Source organism: Tursiops truncatus, chromosome 1, assembly GCF_011762595.2.
Source record: "Tursiops truncatus isolate mTurTru1 chromosome 1, mTurTru1.mat.Y, whole genome shotgun sequence".
Lineage (NCBI taxonomy): Eukaryota > Metazoa > Chordata > Mammalia > Artiodactyla > Delphinidae > Tursiops > Tursiops truncatus.
The window spans coordinates 40929602-40950272 of record NC_047034.1 but is presented as its reverse complement, the minus strand read 5'-3'; the positions used below and the strand labels follow the sequence as shown (position 1 = coordinate 40950272).

At 37.8% G+C, this 20671-nt stretch overlaps 1 protein-coding gene across 3 annotated transcripts; it reads left to right on the top strand.

Moving 5' to 3' along the window:
* Positions 1 to 2180: 2180 nt before the first annotated feature.
* Positions 2181 to 19905, top strand: ANGEL2 (angel homolog 2). 3 transcript variants are annotated; one of them, XM_019918596.3, is made up of 9 exons: positions 2181 to 2384; positions 4546 to 4871; positions 9392 to 9648; positions 10878 to 10947; positions 12151 to 12572; positions 13456 to 13582; positions 13999 to 14056; positions 16132 to 16295; positions 17906 to 19905. In XM_019918596.3, the coding sequence occupies exons 1-9, from the start codon at positions 2326 to 2328 to the stop codon at positions 18055 to 18057; spliced, it is 1635 nt and encodes a 544-aa protein (XP_019774155.1). In that variant the 5' UTR covers positions 2181 to 2325; the 3' UTR covers positions 18058 to 19905. The 3 variants fall into 3 exon arrangements, with proteins under 3 accessions (XP_019774155.1, XP_019774157.1, XP_019774156.1); XM_019918598.3 differs by lacking the exon at positions 2181 to 2384 and adding an exon at positions 2485 to 2550; XM_019918597.3 differs by lacking the exon at positions 2181 to 2384 and adding an exon at positions 2513 to 2651.
* Positions 19906 to 20671: the final 766 nt, after the last annotated feature.

Genomic DNA, 20671 nt, shown 5'->3' with positions numbered 1-20671 from the left:
ATCATGCTGTTACCCACCACGGTTCTTGCCCTCCCTAATCAATAGAAATTGATAAGAGGCCAGACAAGAAATTCAGGCAAGGCTTTATTGGGGCTCCTGGTGCAGCACAAGGGAAAAACAAGGAAAAACAGGTGACAGGTTCCCTTGCTTGTTCCCCGAGTAGGGGAGGCGAGCTGGTTCCTTATACAGGGTGAGGGTAGGGGTGGGTCCAGGGCTTGGGCCCGAGGGCTGGCTTAGGTGGTGTGTCCACCCACTTAGTGGTGGACAATCATTTGTCCACCATCAATACTTGCAGTGCTTTTGCAGTCATTCATGGACATGTGCAGAGTGGCAAAAATTTGGTTGCCTAACGTGCATGTTCCCAGCAGAGGTCTAGGGAAGCAAAGTGCTGCCTTCTTGTTTCAGCTCTCACATCATAAACAAGTGTCCTCTTCATGGTCTATTTAGTGCCACACTTTTCACATTTTTGTGCCTTTTTTCTTAGGGATTTTCTTGTTTAAAATGGCCCCCAGGGAATTCCCTGGCGGTACAGTAGTTAGGACTCCGCATTTTCACTGCCAGGTCCTGGGGTTCAATCCCTGGTTCAGGAAATAAGATCCCACAGCTGTGGGGTGCAGCCAAGAAAATGAAATGAAATGAAATAAAAGAAATAAAATAAAATATGTTAAAAATGGCCCCCAAAGGTAGTGCTGAAATGCTGTCTATTGTTCCTAGAGTCCTTGATGTGCCTTATGGAGAAAATACATGTGTTATATATGCTTCACTCAGGTATAAATTCGTGCTATTGGTCATGAATTCAATGTTACTGAATCAAAAATATATAGTAAATAAAGTGTCTTTAAACAAACACATATAAAACAAGGTTATGTATTGATTTAGTGACTAAAATGTGACCAGTGGCTTGGGGGAACCTAACTGTATTTACCTTAGGAGCAATGGTTCAGTAGTTATTAATTCAGTGTTGGCAGTAACTTTGAGACAGGCTGGGACCTGGGACACTTTGCTGCCGTGCTTGCACCTGGACAAACATCTCCTTGAGCAACAAAATACAAAGAAACTCTAAAGGACTAATAATAACTGTGTGCATGCTTGAGCAGTTGGGGCAAATTATGGACATGATACAAAAAGACCGAAAAAACCCAACTACCACTTCTGAAGAGCGGGGAGCAAAAAAGGTGCACTGCACATGCATGCTGCACTCAACACCACCAAAAGGGTGGGCAAACAACCTAAGCCCCTCCAGCCCGACCACTGCACAGACTCCTACCCTCACCCCACAAAAGGAATCAGGTCACCACCGACCTTGGGGAGCAAACAAGGGAAACTGTTACTTGTTTTCGCTCCCCCCTACTGCAGCAGGGGCCCCAATAAAGCCTTGCCTGAATTCCTTATCTGGCCTCTTATCAATTTCTATTGATTGGGGGAAGGCCAAGAACCCTGGCTGGTATCAACTTTATAGAACATAACTACCACAAATAACGGAAATCAACTATATGTATACGGAGGGAAAAAGTGTTTTTCAAATGCATCTGATTTTCTTATTAACACAAGTGGGGGGGGGGGGAAAAAGCCTTCCCAAGAAATCGCTCCACTACTCTCCCGAACAGCCTATAAAAGCGGTCATCAGGCCTTTCCCCCTCCACTATTCCTTTCCCCCTCCACTTTATTCTTCCTCAGTTCTCTCTCTGTGTGTCTCTTGAACGGGCTCTCCACCTAAGTAATGTTTTCCGAGAATCTAGAGTCCTATACTAAATTTGATAGCGACAGACACAGACGACGCACACGTACGTTCAAAAGTGAGCTCTGCGGCCGTGTTCCCACAAAATTAATTGAAAATAACCCGTGGTACAACAATTCTATCAGAACTCAGAGAAGGGCATTTCCCCACTTTGGGCATCCATCTTTGGAAATTCCCAAGGACATCATATAAATACACTAAATTTTTTTTTTCTTTTCTTTTTAACAGTAACTGCAGTGAACCCTCCCACAAGCCTTAATAAACCTTCGGCTCTTAGTTTATTTCCTCTGTTTCTTTAAGACGTAAGTCGGGTGTTTTGCCCGGTTCAGAAATGGCTGCCCCTGCTTCACACGCTTTGCGCAGGGTTCTTGAACAGAATTTGGCGTAGAGGCAACTCAGTGACTTACGCGGCGCAAGATGGGGACTTGGCGGCGGGCAACACTGAACCTCCCAGCATGCTTTGCGGCCTGGCGGAGAGGCCCGACGCCTAGTGATGGGGAGCCTTCGATGCTCTACGCCGCCAAATCGGCTGTAGCGGTTGAGGTTGAGCCCGGGGCCTGGGAATTGGACGCTCGCAGAGGGGGAAAATGGAAGCGTGGCGCTGTGTGAGGAGAGGCTACGGCCGCTGTGTGGTGGGGAGAGGCAGGTCAGTAGGGCTGGGTGGCGGGAGGGAGGAGGGAGGAGCGGGCGGCCTGGGGGCGGGCGGCCAGGGTTAACCGGGGCGGGGCGGGGTGGGGAGTGGGGGTTGGACGAGGAAGAGGGCCCGGGCCGCGGTACCGTCAGGACGGACCTCCGGAGACCCCGAGGGATAGGTAAACCCGGCGCGCAGCCGGAGGGGCGCTCGGCCCACGGGGTCCAGGGCCCGGGCGCGGAGCGCGTCGGCCATGGGCCGGGTTCGTGCTTTCCGGACCAGGTTGGCCTCAGAGTCCCAACCCTTTTCCCCCAACCCAACCTCCTAGCCAGCCTGAGCCTCCGGGTCCCGGGCCTCTTTCCCCAACCCTGCAGCCCCCTCCGGGAGCTGCCGGTCTGCAGGGAGGGGCTGGTTTGTTGTTGTGTTGGTGCCTCTCGAACTTTAGTTACTGGGATCCGAACCTTTACGATTATTACCAAATTCTCTTTCCACATCTATATTACTTAATGGATATTTTTCTTGAAATTGACTCACTTTTTAAAAAAGCACTTCAATAGATGCTGCGCACGTTAGAGTCTCCGTAAGCAGTATCCATGAGATCTTGGGTTTGGTATACTGATTTTTTTTCCTAATACATTTTGAAATGGATACTTAGATATAAAAAAATTTTAAGTTTAAATGTGTACCACGCGAAACCGACTGGCGTACCACACGTGGGAAGCACAGCACTCTATTAGTTTTTACATAAGTTACGGGGATCTGGTTTTAACTCCTGTAGTCTTGGGACTTGACAGTCGTCAACAATGTTTCCTGAGTACCAGCTGTGTGTCAGGCACTGTGCTAGGCACTTGGGAAGAGCCCCAGATTAAAATGAATAAGAAGGCTCTGGCCGTGAAGGAGCTCATCATTTTAAGAGAAAAAAAAAAGTCTGTATAAGTAACTACAGATATAGAGAATGTTTTGTAGTACAAGTATTATATTTCAGTACGGTAGCTTATTAAGATAGAAAATGTATGGGCAAGCTCCAAATCTCTATGGCTTTCAGAGTTGTCACAAAGCAGGATACACTACCCTTGTCATGTCTTTAAAGATTTACAATTACATTGAGTTTAGAGAACAGTTTGAAAATGTGTAAACTGCTCAATAAATTTATGTAACAGTTAAAAATTTAAATGCTGTTAAAATGAAACAAATGTAACATATAAAAGTCAAATAACATTTAAATACAATTTAAGCAAAATTCTTTTGGTGATAAAAGTGGACATTATTGATGCTATCTTGGAAATGTACCTTTAATGAATTCTGGAGGAAAGGATAGAAGTTTTTCTCAGAATCCTAGCATTTTGCCAGAATAGTGTAGTAGAAAGAAGGTGGTGCTTGAGTTGCGTTGTTTCTTAGGAGAGCCTGAGAGCAATATATCTATTCAAAATAATAATAACACTACTTTGGAGACATTTTTCATGCTATAACCTATCATATAATTGGTATCAGATAATTGATGCTGTTGGGTTTGGAGTGTTGCTGAATTTCTAGTAAGTAATTCTCTTTCATTTCCCTCAAGGAGAAGCGTGCTTTAAATTAAAAGAAAAAAAAAGAGAGTAGCATGAAACAATAAATTATCTCCCTACTGATTAGCAAGAGAGGTACTTTTATGAAGTAGTGATAGTCTTTTGTTAGCTATAAAGATGTTTGGAAAATATAACCTTGGTATAAAAAACATGTTCAGAAGCATGTTTTTACTCCAAACCCAGGTTGGAGAGATTCACTTTAATTGTAGTCACCTTATGTGTTCTATATTTGATTTAAGTATTATGTTTGCTGTGGATTTTATTTGTCCATTGAGTTTTATTAGATGCTAGAAAGCTACTCTGAATACAGTTTGGTGATTGATTCAACACAGTTGAATTGTGTGGACTTTTAGAAGTGCATCTGGTGTTTCGGGAGGTTGGTGGATTCTATGTTAAGTGTTTAGAATACCATTCATAGTTGTTTAGGGAGAGTATTGAGATACTGCCACTAGTAGTTAAGTAATGGCTGCTTTTTCCCCCATCCTTCACAGATTTAGAAGTCAGATTTTAAATATTAGACATTACCTTCCCTTGAGGAAACATTTAGATTTTGTGTGCTACAGCTGAACGAAAAGTGGTGCCTCAAGGAGTGTATTTATTTCTTTTAGATACCCCATGTTACCCCATCACCAGAAGAGTCTCGGCAGAGACTGGACTGCACCGTGGGAGAATCTGCAAAGGTGTTGCTGGAACAGACATATTTCTAGTTGTATGAGGTGGCCTGGACATTATTCTCGTGCTCCTTACCCATACTTCAGTAGTAGGCATTTTTCACTAAATTGGAGACCACCTTGTTTGTTTGAGTCTAGAACTCAGTTTCAGTACTGGAACTGGAGACCTGACAACCTGAGCCAGACATCTTTGATTCATCTCTCTAGTTACATCATGAACTCTGAGGGAGATGAGCCTTCATCAAAACGAAGAAAACACCAAGGTAAAGGTGACATTTATCTTGGTGGAGAAATAGACATAAGCCATAGAGTAATTGAAACTTTCATATTTAATCCTTAAGAAAACCTGCAGGTTTTAGAGGTGTTGGTGTTTATTTTTAGCCAGTAGTTTTCTGTTATGAAAAAGGAAATTCTTTTTTAAAATTAAGACTTTTAAAAAGAAATTTTCAATTAATTGTGTATTTCTGGCAGTAAAAATAGAAGTGACTCTACATATAGACTAAAGTTGGAAAACAAATGGAGGACTAGATTAAAACATTAAGTTTAATTTAAGAATAATTTTCAAATTCAGTGTTTTTGAAACAAAGGTCCTTAGACTTCTTAGAAATTGGTGGATGTATGCTTGGGAGTCCACAGAGCTATTTTAAAAGATCATGTTTTCATTTTTAATGTTAGCTTCATTATATAAGACAAAAGAATTTCCTTAAATAGAAACAATCATAAATGAAAGCTATTTTCTTACAGAATCAGATTTTAGCTTATTAAATTTATATTTCTCATACTGGGGTCTGTAGACATAATCTCGAGAGTCTGTGAGAAGTTTTATCTTTTAACCACATCTTATTCAACTTTGAGACACTTTTTTCTAGATACTTTGATTATTTCTATTTTTCTCATATTCTTTTTACCCTAAACAATTCACTAGGCTCTCTGTGCTGCCAGCCAAGCCCTACCTCCAAAGTATACATGAGTTGTCTAAGTAAATTTGGAATTGTCTTTCTTACTGAGCTGTGGTTTTCAGTGAAGATCATTCCTACTGAAGATACGAAAATAGGCTGTGTGAGTGTTAAAGTGTAGGAAGCTGACCTAAGTTTGTCAAAGGATGGCATTCACAGTGTCTCACCTGGAAGTCAGAGCTAGATTAGTTAGTGCTCTTTCAAGTAGAACTTCTACTACACATTTAAGTAGAAATTCTAAGCACTCAAAAGTGAAAATTTATTTGTATAGCACTTAACCACCACATATGTTTATAAACAAAGCTTTGTTTGAATGATTAAAAGGTGTATTTAGAGACATTAAAATTAGGTTCCTAAGGACAACGCATACTTTATAAATCTAGGGCTGTATGATGACATGAGATAGCTTCTCATTCACGTATTCATTGTTCATCAGGACGACACACTCCTCTTCTGTTTAGCCTTTTGTTATAAATCAGGTGTGCTCTCAGATGGAGCGGTGGTGTAGTGACACAAGCATGGGCTTAGGAACCGCTCCCTGCTCTCATTCTGCTCCACCACTAATTGTGTGGGTTTGGACAGGTCACTGAACCTCTCTGCTCCTTGGTTTCCCAGTATAAAATAATGCCTACTTTGAAAGCCTGTGGAGGCATGAAGTGAGATATGTCAAAGTGCCTAACACACTGTTGGCTTCATAGTAGGTACTCAGAAAATCCTGGTGTTGTTGTTTTCCCTTTAATGGATGGGGAATTACATTTACATACTGATAAACTTTGATTGCAACCTGACTCTTTATATGTCCGTTCTTCCTAGGTATTGTGAATAAGGAAAATGCTCTTCGTTAAGCCATATTTGTGACTTCTGATATTTCACTAATACTACTTTTCAATCAAGAGAACAGCATTGCTAACTTGCCTATCACTTTAAAGTGGTATTTGAAGGATTTGTGTGACACAATTATGACCTTTTAATTAGGCACCCTAAAAACCCGATCAGGCCTATTGCTTACTTTCTTTGATTCATCTGTCTTCTCTGCTGTGATCACCTTGTTGCTCCTGACATGGAAGGTATATAAGCTTTTGTAGTGTGAATTTATGTTGTGAAGTATGTGAAGGCCAGAGACTATCCACTCTCTCAGTAGTTTTCAAACTGTCTTCCAGGGAACCCTAGCATTCAAATACATTTCTGTATGTTTATTAAAAGCAAATGTGGTCAGGATAAAATGTGTTTACCCCATCATCCCAGCTCCAGTCCCAACATACCAGGGACTGATGGTCATGACATTAAAAGTAATGCCAAAGTGTTACACAAGCTGTAGAAGTCTGAAAGCCACTGTATTAATTTGATAATCTGATGGTCTCAGTTATTTAAAAAATGGAATTGCAAAAAGACTTGGTTACAAACTCTTAATTGCCAGGACTATACAAATCTTAATGCTTTTATATGCCTTTATATATACATATTCTACAAGAAAGTATGGATGAATTTTTTAGACTTCCATCTTTCATATTTTAATGCAGTGGTGTCATGAGGGTAGTGCTGTAAGTTTGTGATGGTAGCTTGCATTTTGTTTGTATGACTAGAGCCTTTTCCATCTCATATACATATAAAGACTTAATGATTTGTGGCTAAAACCATAGACAGTCCCCAGTTTATGAATGAATTGTGTTCTAGATAATCAGTTCTTAAGAATCAGTTCTGTTTTCCTCATAGAAGCTATGTTATAAATCTCAGGGTAGTTGTGTGGAGTCAGTATAATTTGCTTTAGTTGTGGCCTTTAGCGGTAGGATTCTCCATTTTCAGTGAAGGATAAGGAAGGGGATAGTTTCCTTCTCTTTAGCTCTAGGCTAAATTATGTAATAGTTGAATGCTTTGTTTAGTTTGGTTTTCTTTCCTTCCACCATTTTTTCTTAGCCTTTCTCCTCAGGCTCCTAGTACCTTCATGGTATCATAATTCCAACTCCCCTGTTCCACCCAGACCTCACTATTCATAAAAATTACCTTCCTCTTCTGTCCTCTGGTCAAAATGCCTATTCCCTCAGTGCAGCAGATATCAGCATTTAGATTTTGAGGGAAGAAACCTGACTAAAGTCAATTTGCCAGAGTATATTTTAAAATTTTTACTTCACTGGCATTTTTATAGAGTGTACTGACGCTTTTTTTCTTCCAGTTTTATTGAGATATAATTGACATACCAGCCCTGTATAAGCTCAAGTTGTACAGCATAATGATTTGACTTACATACATCATGAAATGATTATCACAATAAGTTTAGTGAACATTCGTCATTCCACAGAGACACAAAAGTAAAGAAATATTCTTCCCTGTGATGAGGACGCTTAGGATTTACTCTCTTAACAGTTTTCCTATAGAACACACCACAGTGCTCATTACATTGATCATGTTGTACATCACATCCCTAGTATTTATTCATCTTATAACTGGAGGCTTGTACCTTTTGACTGCCCTCAACCAGTTCCCCCTCCCCACTAGAGTGTGTTTATATTCTGACTGTAAATATACCGTCATTGTAGAAGATTTGGAAAAATCTACCACAATCCTTCCTCTCAGAGACAATTACTCTTAAAAACAGTGGTATGTTTCCCTTTAGTCTTTTTCCCCCCATATATAAAATATTTTTCTTCAATTTAATTTTTAATTGGTGAAATTTTAGGGATTGTCATCCAGTGAACTGAAAACCTTCTTTCAGGAAAAGGGAGATATTCTAGGGCTCAGATTTTTTTCATATCATCTAATCATTCTCAAAAGTCCATCTTCAAATCTTTTTGTTTCCCAAGTTCATCCCATTTCTTGTTTTTCCCTTCTTTTGAGCATATAGATTCTCTAAAATGTTCCACATTTTTTTTTCATGGCTTCCATGGCATTAAGAGTGTCCTCTTTAATGGTGGGGTGAGGAAGACAAGATCAAAGGGTGTGTGTGTGTGTCTGTGTATATATACATATATATAAACATATATACTTAGTGGTGTGTGTCTGTATCTATAGTGATACATATATATATATATATATTTATTTTTAGTAGGCATTTCTAAGTCAAAGACTGCCTATAATTGCAAAATCTCATGCTATTTAATCCTCTTCTCATCACTTTATCAGGGTACATGGTGTCTTTGCAGAATATAAACTATCACACATTCCTGGTTGCTGCATGCTAGGTTTGTCAGGCATCATCATTTACTAGCATTCTGTAGCTGCGTTACATTTAACTTTTGCTTTGGTGTGCATTAAAAATATTTCTTTTGCTTATTTTGTTTGCATTCTTCCAGTAAGTACTACTTCCATTTATTGTCATTATATACCCTTCATTCATGTCTAAACCAGATTTCTCAGATGAATTGTTTCTGGAACTTAGTTAAGCATTTGATGATCTTATCATACTAATAGGTGATAAAATACAATGTGAAATCACCTTATTGAAAGGCCAGCTGTGACATACAAATATATTATCATGGTTATGAAGTTGCTGAGCATGTCCGCGGCAGAGCCACTTCGTAACCACGGGGAAGTGAGAAACCGTGACCCCAATATAGTCAGTTTTATTAACACACACTCTCAGCCCCCAAAATGACTTGCTAGACCCTTTTAAACTGTTTTGTACCTCTTGGTCAGTCAGTGTATCATTTTACTGCCTTTGTAATCAATTTGATGACAACTTCTAGTTATTAAGTACTACATTGCCATTTCCTAGGGAAAAACATTCTGTTCATTGCCTATAGGAATGTTTAAAAGGCAAGAAAATACTTATATACAGGAAAAATATCCGTTTTTTATTAATTCTTTGTATTTTATCTAATATATTTTAACAGGCACAATAAAACGGGATTGGGAATATATATGTAACCATAATAAAGAAAAAACGAAGATCCTAGGAGACAAAAATGATGACCCCATATGTGAAGACAGTGAGAACAAGTTTGACTTTTCAGTGATGTCCTATAATATACTTTCTCAAGATTTATTGGAAGACAATTCACACCTTTATAAACACTGCCAGCGGCCAGTATTACACTGGAGTTTTAGGTTTCCCAATATTCTGAAAGAAATTAAACACTATGATGCAGATGTAAGTACAAAATATCATCAAAATTCTTCACATAAGGAAGAGGTGGATTCATTTCTGAACTAAATGGTTTTATCCCTTTTGTTTGTAGGGTAAGAAGGGAAGACATTAAATATAGTGATGAGGGAACTCTCTGGCAGTCCAGTGGTTAGGACTCTGCACTTTCACTGCCAAGGGCCTGGTCGGGGAACTAAGATCCCACAAGCCACAGCGTGGCCCAAAAATAAATAATAAATAAATATAGTGATGGAACAGTTTTTAACAAGGTATCATAAGTTTGGAGGAATAACTTGCTAATGGTTGTTGATATAAATAATTATATAATGTTTCAAATAAGATCCAAAAAGTTTTAAGCATCGATCAGTTTTGAGACAGGGATTGGCACCATATTAAGTATTCAGTAAATATTTCCTTTGATTCAAAATTTAAATAATTCGTGCAAAAATTTATTTAGATGATAGCATTCAAAAAATTATCTCTTAAGAAAGGACTAGGGGCTTCCCTGGTGGCGAATCCGCCTGCCAGTGGATTAAGAATCCGCCTGCCAATGCAGGAGACACAGGTTCGAGCCCTGGCCTGGGAAGATCCCACATGCCGTGGAGCAACTAAGCCCGTGGCCACAACTACTGAGCCTGTGCTCTAGAGCCTGTGCGCCACAACTACTGAGCCTGCGCTCTAGAGCCCGCGAGTCACAACTACTGAGCCCACATGCCACAACTATTGAGCCCATGTGCCACAACTACTGAAGCCTGCCCACCTAGAACCCATGCTCCACAACAAAAGAAGCCACAGCAATAAGCCCATGCACCACAACGAAGAGTAGCCCCTGCTTGCCACAACTAGAGAAGAGCCTGCGTGCAGCAGTGAAGACCCAGTGTAGCCAAAAATAAATAAAATAAAATAAATTTTTTTTAAAAAATGGTGATTTAGTACTAATGAACATGTAAATTCAGGAAAAATATTCCAACATATAAATTATAAATATTTCCTTTGGTAAATACCAGTTTTGGATAATAAGAGGGCTTCATGTGATTAAAGGTCAGGGTTTTGGGGGCTGATCAGATTTGGAGACATTAATTTGATAGACCTATACATTACAGGAAAAAAAATTTTTTATTTCAGCTTTCATCAGGTTTTTAGAATTTTAGAAACCTATTTTTAAAGACAAAAGCACCAGAAAATTCATATTTGCGTATTTTTGTTTTAATTCAAGCCATTTTTTTTCTTTTAAGGTACTTTGTTTGCAAGAAGTGCAAGAAGATCATTATGGAACAGAGATCAGGCCAAGTTTGGAATCATTGGGTACAGTGTAACTTTTACTTTAGCCAGATTTACTTAATGGGTTGTTAAAGTATAACTTGCTAATAACAAAGATGTGTGGTGTATTTGGACCTAAAATCTTAATTTTGAAAAAACTTAATATGCATTTCAAAAGGTCAGGAAAAGATTGAGGTATATCAAATGGGACCTTTTGTGTTAATACATAATTATAATTCGGGTGGAAAGGTATGCAAGAATCCCTTAACAGCTTCCTTTCCAGGAGTTGCTTTGCCTACTCCCAGAGCCCTAAGATTCTGAGTTCCATGAGATCAGGGACCATCGTGTCTAGTTCATCATCATATAATACCAGTGTCCACCGTGTGTAATGGATAGAAGCTGAAAATCTGGTGAGTGAATACCTCTAGAAACAGGTTGTCTGTTTGAGAAATGCTGCCTACTTCGCATTCATCCATGCAGCAAATATTGATATTTTTTGAGTGCCTACTGTACACCATGCACTGTTCTAGGCAGTGGGAATACAGCAGTGAGCAAAACAGACAACAACCTCTGCCCTTGGGGAGCACACATTCTAGTGGAGAAAGACCAAGAATAAACTGAACAAACAAGTAAATAGTGCCTTAGGTAATGGTAGTTTTCTGGAGAAAAGCAAATGGGTCAGGTTTCAGTTTTAAACAAAATGATCAGAGAAGGTAACATTTGAGTAAAGACAAAGGAGGTGAAGGAACAAGCCATGGCTAGAGTTTTCCAGGTAGTGGAGATAGCAAAGGAAAGGCGCTGAAGTTGGAGTGCCTTAAGGCAAGTGAAGCTGCTGTGTGTGGAGTGGAGCAAGCGGGGAAGAATTAGAGGCAAAAAGGTGAGAGATATGGGGTTGGGGGCGGTGAGGGGGCAGATTACTATAAGGCCTCACTGTCTTTGTCATGAGTCTGACTTTTGTTAGGATGGAAATGAGAATGGTGATAATGTACACGTATGTAACCCTGAAGTCTGCCAGTAAAAAAATCTATTTGACCCAGTCTCAGACTTTTTTGATTCTAACACTTATTAACATCCTACATTACTAATGTTTTGCAGAATACACTTTGGTAAACATTGTTCAAAAAATTAGGAGAACTGTGTTTTGCTATATATATAATTTTTTGTGTGTGTGGCAAAACACAGTTCTTCTAATACTTACATATATAAAAAACCAGCCATCTTCATTTAAAATTTTTTTCTTTCCTCTAGGTTATCACTGTGAATACAAGATGCGGACAGGAAGGAAACCTGATGGCTGTGCCATTTGCTTCAAACATTCCAAATTTTCTCTCTTATCAGTGAACCCAGTGGAATTCTACCGCCGTGATGTTCCTCTATTGGACAGAGACAATGTTGGATTAGTGTTACTCTTGCAGCCCAAAATCCCAAGTGCTGCCTCCCCTGCGATCTGTGTGGCTAACACACATCTGTTGTATAACCCAAGGCGAGGTGATATTAAACTGACCCAACTGGCAATGCTTCTGGCAGAGATTTCCAGTGTTGCCCATCAGAAAGATGGCAGCTTCTGCCCCATTGTTATGTGTGGTGACTTTAATTCTGTTCCTGGTTCTCCACTGTATAGTTTTATAAAGGAAGGGAAATTGAATTATGAAGGACTTGCCATAGGAAAGGTACGTGCTTGCTTCCTCATTATTAGGAGGTGGACTTAGTCTCTCTCTTCATTGTAAAATGAGGGTAGTCATCACAGGGCTATTTGAAAACCTTGATGAGTCAGTACCCTCACTTTACCAACCTGTGATGATGAGCTACAGCTACTGATAAGTAATTATATTTACTTGAGTGAATTTCACCTATTGAATTTCCATCTATTTGTGGCAACATTTTGCTTGGAGGAATTGACAGGCAGTAAAAAATTCAGAATGGGGGAGGAGAAGAAAAATGAAAGCATTGACAGACATGAGTACTGCATAAATAAGGAACTACTTACAAGGTGGCAGAATAGAATTTTGAATGCTGGATGTGGCCAATATAGTTGGCAAAACAGTAATTTAGTATTTATTTATTATATAAGCTTCCCTTTATACAGTGATAAATATTTTAATTCTTTGAGTGTAATTTATCCCATGTTTTTATTTTAATTGTACTTCCTTTTGCTTACTTTAGATTATTTCATCTTCGGTATATTTAACCAAAATAAACTCTCCACCACTGAGTTTTGAATGATAGTTTAAAATATTATAAGAGTTGATCTCTCTTAGTATTTTATGTAGCAGGAAATATATTGCAGGTAGTAAAAAAGTCCAAAACTATAGATCGTTTAGATTTCCAAATTAGACAAAAACATGCATAGGAAAAGATTTCCATTTACATGTAAATAATAAGTGCTTTCTGAACTCTATTTGAACAAGATTTTATAAGCACAAATAATTAATGTAATGAATAAAGGATAATATTTACCATTCTTGGATTCCCTTTTATCTAAGAAATAAACTTTTCAGTACACAAACTATTTAAAATCTATTCACCTAAGATACCTGTTGAAATTTTGTTTAGGTATCTGGCCAGGAACAGTCTTCACGGGGACAAAGAATTTTATCTATTCCAATTTGGCCCCCAAACCTAGGTATCTCACAGAACTGTGTGTATGAGGTACAGCAGGTACCAAAAGTAGAAAAGACAGGTAAGTGTTTGCAATACATTTTGGCAGTCTTCTTGATAATAGTGTTCCATTTGAAGACAGAAAACTAAATTTTTTAAAGGGATAACATCTCAGTGATGAATATTCATATATAAAAGCATATAGTTGTTTGCTTATTCCTTTTTTTTAAGAGCTCTAAATTTACCTTTTTAAAATTCAGCTTCCAAAATTATCTTTGCGTGAATTACTTGCATGTTGCTTTGGAAATGTTTGTGTTTTATTTTTGCTAATTCTGGAGATCATCAAAACATAGATACCAGAATGAACCATTTTACTAGGCATCTATCTAAACTAGATATGTCTTAAATGTTGTTCCTAGAGTAAAAGGACTATACTAAGGCAAGCTAGAACAAAACAATACATTGATAGTATAAATATATTTCTCTTTGTTCTTCCAGACAGTGATCTGACACAAACACAGCTGGACAAAACAGAGGTCCTAGTAACAGCTGAAAAGTGAGTTTTGGAAAGCAACAATAGACATTTGCTGACTTTAGTTGAGTAAAGAAATCACTTGGATGAAAAATGAAGTTGATGATATTTTATGCTGGTGAAGAATGCTGGCTCTTAAGTCAAATAGACCTGAGTTCCAACCTTGACTTTGCTACTTTTTAGCTGTGTGATTTTTGAGCAAGAAATTTAACATCTCTAAGGTTCAGTTTCTTTATCTATAATTTGGGTTGTTGTGAAGATTAGATGAGACAAAGCATGTAAAGCTCAGTGTTTGACATACAATAGTAAGTGCTTAAACACTGCTGTTTATAGAAGCAGCTTGTCCATGAACCTGAACAGGCTAGTAAATTTATTATCTTTGAAATTTATTGCTATTACATATTTAAACAAAGGTCAAGATCACAGAAAAATATCTTTCAGATTTCAAGAGGACCTTTAGCCTCCTTTGACTTACTGGATCTTGAAACAAATCTATAGGAGAATTGATCCAAAAAAGAATATGTCTGTAGAAAAGACAATTACTTATACGTATCTCTTAAACTACAGGAAAAGGTCATCAGAGGTAGCTGGGTGAAGATGCCTGGATTTCTTTTTATTAAAGAATCATGAATGTTTAGGGCTGTGGTTGAGAAACAGATGTATATTAATACAACAGGATGGAGACTTAAATCTTGTCCCTTGGGAGATTCTTGAAATGTCTTGATTGTTTCATATTGTGCTCTTTTATAGCTTTGACTTTCGTTTAACATTTAAGTTTTCTCATTCTTTTTATCTGCTTTCTCTTCAGTCTTATTATATTTTGTATATCTTGTTTTGGGAAAATATCTCATATATAAGAATTAGTAAGAAAGCAATTTTTTTGAATTTTTGAAAAAGAATATATAAAAATCTGTGATTAAAACTTTCAAAGTAAAAACTTCCCTGAGTAAGATTAATAAAAAGGTTACTCTTACTAACAACTACTTAGTTTTGAGTAATTCTAAAATCTTTTTATAACAAAATGGGGTATAAGAAAAGATACTTTTAAGTATCTATATAAATACAGTGTGTGTATACGCATAGCTTTTATCTGTAAACTGAAATGTTGGTAGTAAGATAACAGTTTGCAGGAGACCTATTTTACATTTAAAAATATTGTAAATATAAGTCCTTAGACATAAAAAGTTGCTAAAACTTGGAAGTAGAGCATCTTGAAGCAATTACCTTCGCTTATTGACATATGAGCTCTTTAAAAGCAGAGCAACATCTTTATTTGTGTATTCTCAGCGCATAAGATGAGATAGTGCCTGGGACTTAGTACGTGCTTGGTAAATGTTTGTTGGGTGAATTTAAAAAAAGGTTTTTTAAAATTTTGTTTTCTTTTGTGACATAAAAGATCCTTAAAATTCATGATGTGTTAGTAGGAAATGATTTTTAAACCTTTTACCCATAACATTATGTGTATTTGTAGTGTGGGGTAAATGTAAACCATTATAGAATCTGTTTTAAGATACAGTATGAGGGAATTCCCTGGCGGTCCAGTGGTTAGGACTTCATGCTCTCAGAGGGCCCAGGTTCAATCCCTGGTCAGGGAACTAAGATCCCACAAGCTGTGCAGTGCAGCCAAAAAAAAAAAAAAAGATGCAGTACAAAATTATCTCATATACCATACCAAGAACAGTAATGGTAAAATATAAGCCCTCTGACATCAGAAGTCTGTTAGTTCTAAATAGCATTCCTAAAGGCCACTTTAATTTTCCTTCTTAAAAACAACAAAAAACTTATAAATTGTTTAAGAATATGTGTTCATTCGCAAGTGAATCTCTCAAATATGTTATAATTAATTTTAAAAGTCACATTATTCGGTTAAGTATTGAGCTCCCCACTCACACCCCACCCCATGTATCACAGCTCTGTTAATGGGTTTTGGATATCACTGCATGAATAAAGGAATGCAAAATTGTGATATGGTCTATTTAAATAAAGATTGTCCTAATGTCTGGTTTTGTCTGGAAATTAAGTGAAAAAGTGGTTTAAATAGGAGGAATTATAAAAATCATGAAGAACTTGATGCCAAATAATTTTTCTTTTCAATTTAGATTATCTTCAAAGTTACAGCACCATTTCAGCTTGTCATCTGTTTATTCACATTATTTTCCTGACACTGGAATTCCAGAAGTGACCACCTGTCATTCCCGAAGTGCCATAACTGTGGATTATATTTTCTATTCTGCTGAAAAGGAAGGTGTTGCTGGGCAGCCAGGTAAAGAATGCGTGTAATCTTAAATTCTGCTTGAGAACACAGTAACTAAAACTTCAGGGCTAAAGTTGAGAAAGCTAGCTAAACATTTAGATGTTTAGATTTAGAAATTAAAAATATTTTTAAATTGGTAATATATTTGGCAGATTGGTGATATATTTGAGTAAATCAGTTTATCACCTGCAAAAGTTGGAGGCAGTGGAACACCTCAAAGCAAATTATTACCCAAGAATTATATCCACAGCTCTACCCTCCAGTCCCAGTCGGCTTCTGAGGTAGAGTACAGATCTTTCATATTGCCCTTTGGTTTCACTCTCCATACATTTATGTTTTTCTTGTGACAGCAACATCATACAGTTTTGTACTTAAATTTTACTGAAGTATGCTGCCTTCATTGTAGGGCCTTGCTTGTACTGCCAACAATTGACAGTTTTGTCATGTTGAGCCTGGAATATTGGTTCTTCCTGGAAAGAGAAGTCTATAATATATGTGTTTTCAAAAAGCAAAGGTGATAACACACTCTTCCTTGTATGATTCAATGAAAACAAGATTTTTTTTTTTTTTTTTGCGGTACACGGGCCTCACTGTTGCGGCGTCTCCCATTGCGGAGCACAGGCTCCGGACGCGCAGGCTCAGCAGCCATGGCTCACGGGCCCAGCCGCTCCGCGGCATGTGGGATCTTCCCAGACTGGGGCACGAACCCGTGTCCCCTGCATCGGCAGGCGGACTCTCAACCACTGCGCCACCAGGGAAGCCCAAGATTTTAAATACTAATCAAAGGACTTAACATGGAGAATAAAGTGCCATTTAAAGTAACTGGAAGTCAAAAATATATTCAGAAAACTGAAAATCCTAAATGTGGACAGCTATTTTGTTTTTCCTGATTTTCCCTTTTTCTTTTCCTTTTTCTTTTTTCAGTGCTACTTTTCTTTTCCCATCTGTTTGTTTGTTTTTTCCTTCACAAGGATAACCTTACTAGTAACATTCAGGAGGGGGTTTACTCCTCTCTGCTAGATCAACTCTGCAAAATAAGCTTGCTCTGAATTTGTAATAAGGTTCTGGTAGTTGTCATACTGAAGAACACTCACTAGGTGGCGGAAGTGTGCCATGGGCCAGCATCGCTACTTTTAACATTAAGAGCACATCCTCTTTTACTCTATTTCCATGGGTACTGAGTGTCTGGGACCAAACTATACTAATTTATTCTGCAGTCACCTCATAAACGTCCTACTCAGATGTGGCTTGGTCTGTCTGATTTTATACAACTACAGAAAGGTTGATGGGTGAATTTCTTAGGTAGTTGTCAATCTCAAATTATTCTTAACATCTTATGTGTTGCATTGATATTTTCTTCTAAAGATTATTTGCAGAAGTTGAAATGGAAAAAAATCTGAAATAGAAAAAAACAAGCATCTGAAACGTCTGTTTGTTAGAGAATTATAATTAGGTTATATCGCAATAAAAATTTAACCATATTCTAAAAACTGTTTCATATTAGACTTCCAGAAGGGTGTCAAGCTATGTATCATTGTTGTTCTAAAAGAAAAAAAAGATTTGTATGATTTACAGTAACCTGTTGTTTCACTAAATATGTATATGTTTCTTTAATATAGGAGCCGAAGTTGCTTTGGTTGGTGGCTTGAAACTTCTAGCTAGACTGTCACTTCTTACAGAACAAGACTTATGGACTGTTAATGGACTTCCAAACGAAAATAACTCTTCGGATCATCTGCCTTTATTGGCTAAATTCAGACTTGAGCTCTGACTCCTTTGTTTTTTTGTTTTTTTTTTTGTTTTTGGTACGCGGGCCTCTCACTGTTGTGGCATCTCTCGTTGCAAAGCACAGGCTCCAGACGTGCAGGCCAGCGGCCATGGCTCACGGGGCTAGCCGCTCCGCGGCATGTGGGATCTTCCGGGACCGGGACACGAACCCATGTCCCCTGCATCGGCAGGCGGACTCTCAACCCCTGCGCCACCAGGAAAGCCCCTTACTCTTCTTTGATTACATATATACTGTGCTTTCCCATTTATGTTCTTTTTCAAAGAATGTAAAGTTGTTCTTAAGAGTTTGCATGTTACTTATTTTTACGCTATGGAATTTCTGAAGAGGTTATGTTAAATGCTTGAAACAGGTAGCAGAAGAAACAAGTTTACAACAATTTTCTTTTTTTGATAATGAAAAAATATTTTCCTGACAAGTGAGATCTAAACGCTCTTTATTGTAAAAGAGTTGTAAATATTTATTATAAATTCCAGTAAAATTGACAGTGATTTTTAAATATAGTGCAGTTTCTTTAGTCCTCTTAGTAAAGAATTTCATGTTTTTGGCAAGCTTTACAGTGGATCCAAAATATCTTTGAGTTCTTACAAACCACAACTCATTTCCCTTGCAGAGGCCCGATTTCATCATGAGGATCATATGTTTGTTGAGTCCTAAGTAGTTCATCTCAGAAATCATCGGGTTCACAAGTGTCCAGCCAACCATTGTAGTTTGTTTTTGAGGGGGCTCAGTAATGCTTTTCAAAATTGTACAGATTGCTTAATCCATCTTCTTACTATCCTGAGCCATGTAATATGCCTGCATTTTATTGGGGAAATATAGGTCACCATAACTAGTAGGATGAAGTGCTTTACACAAGCCCACTTTCCATCCTGTCATAGACCATTGCAGGATACCTAGGAGAGGCAGAGATTGGGGTTATGCCTTGTGTTTCCCTAGTAATTTTTTTTTTTTTTATATTCAGTTTCAAGAAAAGATCCCTGGATTGGGAAAGATATTTTACTTAACTAATCCTGTAGAAATTTATTTTATTAGGAAACATATTTGGAACAAAGTGGCAGCTATGAGGTTATTTTTATTTTGCCTTAGAAATAAGAGGAAGCCAGCAAAACTCTAGAGAGATATCAACTTGGAGACCTAATGCTCGTAAGTAGTAACTTTAACTGTTTTGTTTTGTTGTGGTTTAACTGTTGTGGTTTTGTTTCTAAAATGTTTTATCATGATGCAGCAGTGTGAGATGATGCTGATTTTTTTTATAAAGTGGTGAAGATCAGGCCTAAAATATCCTGTAGTTGGCTCTGTATAAGTGTTTGAATCAAAAATTTTTAAACATAATTGAAAATTTCCTTTTTTAGACACTGGGATCAAAGAATTATGTACATTTTTACTAAGTAGTAATTTTATATTGAATTATACTGAATTATACAATGGGTTTTACAGTGGGTTTTTTTTACAGTGGGTTTTCTTAATAGAATACTTCATCTTAAATTAGAAAGCAGCAGCTACTTTATAGTCTTGGACTTTAAAAGTTTTTCTACTAAAGTATTTACTACAATTTTTAAAAAATAAACCAGATAAATACCCCCAAAAGGCATGTGGGTTACAAGGATTTGCCTAGTAAAAATTATAGCGGTAAGCAAGTACTTTTAACTGTTTAATGTGTTTCTCTCACAGTATTAACTATAGGTCTAGGATTTTTCATTTCGCAGTAAGTTTTCAGAAAATTGTATGTTCTAATTAGCAGATATTGTCGTCATCAAATAATAACAGCACATAGTCTATTTATCCCCTTTTAGTATTGGGGAAAGAAAAATGAAGATTCATTGATCACTACTTTGTGTTGTGTGAATTTGTTAACTAACTTTATATATAGGTATTGTTGATAAACATCCCTGAAAACCTCTATGAAAACTTAATTTTTTGTATCCTGATTAATATATTGTGATTTTAGGCCCTTTTCATGTGCTTCACTTCAATAGAGTTAATCCATAAAATTGCTTTCTACTTTAGCTTATAGAATGAAGTATTATTTTGTGTACTGGAGGCCAAAGGGTCCATGTAACATCATAGCTTTTTAAAGCTCCACTAGGGACTTCTCTGGTGGTGCAGTAGTTAAGAATCCACCTGCCAATGCAGGCGACATGGGTTCAGTCCCTGGTCCGGGAAGAACACACCTGCCGCGGAGCACCTAAGCCTGTGTTCCACAACTACTGAGCGTGCAAGCCACAACTACTGAAGCCTGTGCGCCTAGAGCCCGTGCTCTGCAACGAGAAGCCACTGCAGTGAGAAGCCTGCGCACTGCAACGAAGAGTAGCCCCCACTTGCTGCAACTAGAGAAAGCCTGTGCACAGCAATGAAGACCCAGTGCAGCCAAAAATAAATTTATATAAAAAAAAAAAGCTCCACTAAAATTAACGTCCATTTTCTTTACTTTTTTTGGTCCAAAGAGTTAATAACTCTGTTGGATCCTTGTATTTATCTGCCAAAATTAAATTAATTTAAATTTGGTTAATTGCTGAAACCAAATCTCCCAGTCTCAAGCGCTATGCTATCCAAGTGTGTGTGGGGGGTGGGGGGGTTTTTTTTTTTCTTTGGCTGC